The sequence below is a fragment of the Bubalus kerabau genome, chromosome 4 (genome assembly GCF_029407905.1).
Source record: "Bubalus kerabau isolate K-KA32 ecotype Philippines breed swamp buffalo chromosome 4, PCC_UOA_SB_1v2, whole genome shotgun sequence".
Classification (NCBI taxonomy): domain Eukaryota; kingdom Metazoa; phylum Chordata; class Mammalia; order Artiodactyla; family Bovidae; genus Bubalus; species Bubalus kerabau.
In genome coordinates this window covers 39,407,917-39,413,916 of record NC_073627.1, presented here as the reverse complement: position 1 = coordinate 39,413,916, position 6,000 = coordinate 39,407,917, and the positions used below count along the sequence as shown (strand labels likewise).

General features: G+C 48.4%; 1 protein-coding gene across 1 annotated transcript in view; it reads left to right on the top strand.

Annotated features, from left to right (window-relative positions):
• The first annotated feature begins 2,173 nt into the window (after positions 1–2,173).
• SPNS3 (SPNS lysolipid transporter 3, sphingosine-1-phosphate (putative)) overlaps positions 2,174–6,000 on the top strand; it is a 44,966-nt gene continuing 41,139 nt past the window's right edge. Inside the window, exons 1-3 of the mRNA XM_055579650.1 lie at positions 2,174–2,268; positions 3,470–3,583; positions 3,884–3,954. Coding sequence (XP_055435625.1) covers positions 2,174–2,268; positions 3,470–3,583; positions 3,884–3,954 — 280 coding nt within the window. The remainder of the gene's footprint in view (positions 2,269–3,469; positions 3,584–3,883; positions 3,955–6,000) is intronic.

The following is a 6,000-nucleotide window of genomic DNA, read 5'->3' as shown; positions in this document are numbered from 1 at the left end:
TATATGTAGTGTGTATATGTCACTCCCAATCTCCCTATTTATTCCTCCCCTCCCCGTCTCCCCAGAGAAAGCGATGGCACCCCACTCCAGTACTCTTGCCTGGAAAATCCCATGGATGGAGGAGCCTGGTAGGCTGCAGTCCATGGGGTTGCTAAGAGTCAGACACAACTGAATGACTTCACTTTCACTTTTCACTTTCATGCACTGGAGAAGGAAATGGCAACCCACTCCAGTGTTCTTGCCTGGAGAATCCCAAGGACGGGGGAGCCTCGTGGGCTGCTGTCTATGGGGTTGCACAGAGTCGGACACGACTGACGCGACTTAGCAGCAGCAGCAGCAGCAGCCCCATCTCCCAGTAACCATGTTTGTTTGTATATCTGTGCATCTGTGACTCTACTTCTGTTTTGTAAATAAGTTCATTTGTACCCCTTTTTTTAGGTTCCACATGTAATTGATATCATATGATATTTGTTTTTTGTGTCTGACTTACCTCACTCAGTGTGACAATCTCTAGGTCCATCCGTGTTGCTGCAAATGGCATTTTTGTTCTTTTTTATGGCTGAGTAATATTCCACTGTATATATGTATGACATCTTTTTTATCCATTCCTCTGTTGATGGGCATTTAGGTTGTTTCCCTGTCCTGACTAATGTAAATAGTACTAAAATGAACATTGAAATGCGTGTGTCTTTTCCAGTTATGTTTTTCTCTGGATATATGCCCAGGAGTGGGATTGCTGGGCCATATGACAGTTCTATTTTTAGCTTTTTGAGGAACCTCCAAACTGCTCTCCATGGAGACTGTACAAATTTAAATTCCCACCAACAGTATAGGATGGTTCCCTTTTCTGTACATCCTCTCCAGTATTTCTTGTTTGTAGATATTTATTTATTTATTTTTAATTGAAGGATCATTGATTTACAGTATTGTATTGATTTCTACCAAACGTCAACAGGAATCAGCCACAGGTTTACCCATGTCCCCTCCCACTTGAACATCCTTCCCCCCTCCTTCCCCATCCCACCCCTCGTGGTTGTTATGGAGCTCTGGTTTAAGTTCCGAGTCATACAGCAGCTTCCCATTGGCTGTCGTCTGTTCTGCATATGGTAATGTGTGTTCCGTGTCACTTTCTCCATGCCTCCCGCCTTCTCCTGCTGGGCCCTGCCCACAAGTCTGCTCTCAGTGTCCGTGTCTTCAAGGCCGCTCCGCAAATAGTTTATCAGTGCCACCTTTTTGCATTCCACATATATGCGTTAGTATAAGATAATTGTTTTTCTCTTTCTGACTTACTTCACTCTGTATAATAGGCTCTAGGTTCATCCACCTCATTAGGACTGACAAATACTTTCCTTTTTATGGCTGAGTAACATTCCATTGTATATATGTACCACAGCTTCTTTATCCACTCATCTGTTAATGGACATCAAGGTTGCTTCCATGTCCTAGCTATTGTAACTAGAGCTGCGATGAATATTGGGTTACATGTATCTTTTTCAATTTTGGTTTCCTCAGGGTATATGTCTAGTAGTGGGATTGCTGGGTCATATGGTGGTTTTATTCCTAGTTTTTAAGGAATCTGCATACTGTTCTCCATAGTGGTTGTATCAGTTTGCATTCCCACCAGCAGTGCAAGACGATTCCCTTTTCTCCACACCGTCTCCAGCATTTATTGTTTGTAGATTTTTTTATGATGGCCATTCTGATTGGAGTGAGGTGATAACCTCATTAGTTTTGATTTGCATCTCTCTAATAATCAGTGATGTTTAGAATCTTACATGTACTTTTTAGCTATCTGTATATCTTCTTTGGAGAAATGTCTTCTTAGATCTTCCACCCATTTTTTGGTTGGGTTGCTTGTGTTTTTGATATTGAGCTGCACAAGCTGTTTGTATATTTTGGAAATTAATGCCTTGCCAATTGCTTTGTTTACACATATTTTCTCCCATTCTGAGGGCTGTCATTTTGTTTTGATCATGGTTTCCTTTGCTGTGCAAAAGCTTTTTTGTTTCATAAGGTCCCATTTGTTTATTTTTGTTTTTATTTATAATTGTCCACACTTGTGAGCCTCCAAGATGCCCTTCAGAGGTGAATGGATAAATTCCAGTCCATTCAGACAGTGGAATATTATTCAGCAAGCACTAAGCAAAAATGAACTCTCAAGCCATAGAGCAACATGGAAGAAACGTCAATGCAAATGACCAAGAGAAAGAAGCCAATCTGCAAGGGCTCCATGCTGTACAGTTTCAACTACGTGACATTCCGGAAAAGGTAAAACTATGGAGACAGTAAAAATTTCAGTGGTTGCCAGAGGATGAGGGGAGGGAGGGATGAACAGGCAGAGTACAGAGGATTTTAGGGCAATAAAATTATTCTGTAAGACACTATAATGATGTGCATGCGTGCTTAGTAGCTCAGTCGTGTCTGAATCTTTGCAACTCCATGGACTGATAGCCGGCCAGGCTCCTCTGTCCATAGGGATTCTCCAGTCAAGAATACTGGAGTGGGTAGCGTTTCTCCAGGGGATCCTCCTGACCCAGGGATCGAACCCTTGTCTCTTAGTCTCCTGCAGGGACAGGCGGGTTCTCTACCACCAGCACCATGGACTCTAGTTCATAATGATAGGTACAGGTGGTACTCATTTGTCCAAACCCATAAAAGGTACAACACCCAGAGTGAACCCTAATGTGAACGATGGACTCCGAGTGATAATGACATGTCAGTGTAAGTTCATCGGCTGTGGCAAACGTCCTGCTCTGGGCAGGGGTGTTGATAAGGGGGGAGGCTAAGCATGTGTGAAAGCAGAGGGGTAAACGGGAAATCTAAACATTCTGTTCAATTTTCTGTGAACCTATGACTGCTCTTAAGAAATAAAGTCTATTAAAAAAAAATAGTGTCCCTCGTTTGGGTTTGTCTGAGATTCTATCATGATTACACTGGGGCCATGCAATCCTGGTGGGAATTCTGCCCCTCATTAGTCATGCTATTTTATTTATTTGACTGTGCTGGGTCTTAGCTGTGGCACATGGGATCTTTTAGTCACAGCATGAAGGGGTCTAGTTCCCTGACCAGGGTTTGAACCTGGGTCTCCTGCATCAGGAGCATGGAGTCTTAGCCACTGGACTGCCAGGGAAGTCCCTAGAGAGGCACTTTAAGAGCATGCCAATATTTTGCCCTTCATCAAAAATCTCCCCTTAAATTTCACATCCATTGGTGAACTTTGCCCTCGGGCTGCCTTCCTGTCAGCAGCCCCTCATCGTCTTTGTTTCTCCAGGTAGGACTTTACACAGGACCAGGGGTTAACCTCCACTTACAGTCCAGTCCAGTGTCGCTCTCCTGGCCAACACCTAGGACCCAGATTCAAATCCCTCATTCACAGTCCGTTTCGTATGTGGCAGCCAGACACTCCCGCAGCACATGGGACTCTAGGAGACTCCTCTCACTTCCTGTCCGCAAAGCTTCTCTTTCTCAGGGCAGCTACCGCATCGCAGGCTGAGTCAAAAGGACCAGTTACTCTGGGTGGCGGGCCAGGAGCTCTCTTCCCTCACTTCGAGCCTCAGGGGCTGTGGATGGTGAAATCTCACCGGTGAGGCTGCAGTGGGCTCAGCAAAGACCTGCGATAAGATCCTGAGCGGTTAGGGCAGCTGCTTTGAGGTTGGGTGACTGTGAGCCCACAGGAAGTGACTCTGTGCAGAACTGATGTGTCTTTCATCTCGGCAACCATCCTGGGACAGGAGCTGTAGGCTGGTGAGGCTGGGGGCATGTCTGTGGAGTTCAGACAGCCAGAGGGGCTTCACGGTCAGTCCCCAGGGCCAGGTGGACCCTCGAGGGCCACGGACACAGATCCTCCATCCTTGCCCGCCCCCTGGAGCCTGCCCCGTTGGAGAGCTTATGTGGCTGCTGCCGTGCTCTGCTACATCAACCTCCTGAACTACATGAACTGGTTCATCATTGCAGGTGAGGCAGGGGCCGGGCAAGCTGGGCAGCACCTGCCACCAGCTGGTGCTGTGTGTCCACAGTGGCCCTCCATGCAGCAAACTTTCTCCTTGTGCAGCACATCTCTGCTATTCTCACCTCCACGCCCCACCCCAGTGGTTTCAGGCCAGCCTGAATGGGGAGAGGACCAAACGAGTTCCCAATGTATCCCCCTACTGAGTGTGCCTACAGGTGTGGACGCTTGATGGCGGTGGGTAGGTGAGGACTCCAGGGAGGGCTGGGCCTCGGGCAAAGCTCTGGATGCTCTGGGTGGAATGTTGAGGTGAGGTCCTGGCGTAGGACAGGGTGGCCTGGCCCTGCTTCCAAGCAAGAACCTACTGGCTGCTTGTTTCTGGGGCAGCAGGCGGCGTGCAAACCTTGCACATTCTGCCTTCCTTCCTGGAGGCCCCAGGGCTCAACTCGCTCTGTCTGCATATCACCACCCATTGACTTCTTCGTTCATTCGTTCAAGGTTCAACCTTCTTTTCTGCCTTGATCATGCGCTCATTCAAGATGAACTGAGTACTATGGGCCTTGGGGACCCAGGGGAGGGGGGAGTCAACTTTGTAGCTCCTGAACACAGGAGTGACCATCTCATGTGGCAGAGAGAGAAACTTGTTAATAGGACTCCTTTGAGACAGAGAGATGCAGCCAGATGAAGAAGCGTGGATTGGGGGGAGGGTACCTGGGGAGCTCAGAGGAGGTGTCTGCAGCAGTCAGGCTCCCTGAGGCCAGGATATGGATTCATCAGTTACCAGCTCGCAGATGCAGAATGAAGGTGACTTGGGGATTGCAGACAGCACCAGACCCTGTGGGTGACTGCCTTTGAGGAGATCAGAGGGACACAGAACACATGTTCAAGTGTCTCTAACCCAGGACAGAGCTGAGTGACCATTAGCTGGACAGCCCCAGGATGAAAAAAAAAGGGGCTTTCCTGGTGGCTCAGATGGTAAAGAATCTGCCTGCAATGTGGGAGACCCAGGTTTGATCCCTGAGTCAGGAAGCTCCCCTGGAGGACGAAACAGCAATCCACTCCAGTATTCTTGCCTGGAAAATCCCATGGACAGAGGAGAGGAGCCTGGTGGGCTACAGTCTGTGGGGTCACAAAGAGTTGGACACAACTGAGCAAATAACTTTCCCAGGATGAAACACTGAGGGTTCAGGTAGAATTCACAGATGAGGGGCAGAAGGTTTGGGTCTTGAAGGCTGAGAAAATCGGTAAGGCAGGGAATGGAGCTAAAATGCATGGTCCGATCAGAGAGATGCAGAGAAAGCAGGAAATTATTCTGAAAGAGTATTTGGGGCTGTGTTATAGGTTTCTCGGCCACCAGGCTGGGAGATTGCACTTTCTACTGAAGCAATGGGGAGCCACGGAAAATTTTCAAGTGGGGAGACTGTAATCGGGGTTGAGGCTCTGATGGAGGCCAAAGGAGACAGAGAGGTCAGTCAGAGGCTACTGCAATAGATTAGGCTGATGCTGAGGAGTCCTGCGTTGGAGTGGGGGTGGAGGGTTTGAAGAGGAGGGGAAGGGGCAACGGGGTATGGAGGTCTTTCAGCCCCCTAGGACTGAAAGGACTTCCTCTGGCTGTGTGAGTAGCAGGGCCATGGTTATTGGGTTGAGGGAGGCCCCGGGGAAGTGAAACCTTGCCCAGTGCCTGGGGACTGTTGAGGCAGGTGGTTCTCACGCACCAAGAATTCTCTTGTGTGAAGCAGGTCTCTGGGAGGCCAGAGTGATAGCAGAAAGATGAAAACAAGGCTGGACCCACACTTGGTCCCCCGGCTGCCTCCAGAGCAGCATGAGGCTCGGAGGAGCCCAGGAGTGGCCAAAACAAGGGGCTGAGTCCCAGTCCCCAGAATGAATGTGATTATAGAGAATTTTTTACTTAGCCATTGACTTAAAATAATTTTATTTACTTATTTATGTTTGGCTGTGCTGAGTCTTTGCTTTTCTCTAGTTGCAGCAAGCAGGGGCTGCGGTGCACCGGTTTCTCGTTGCCGTGGCTTCTCTTGCTGTGGAGCACAGGCTCT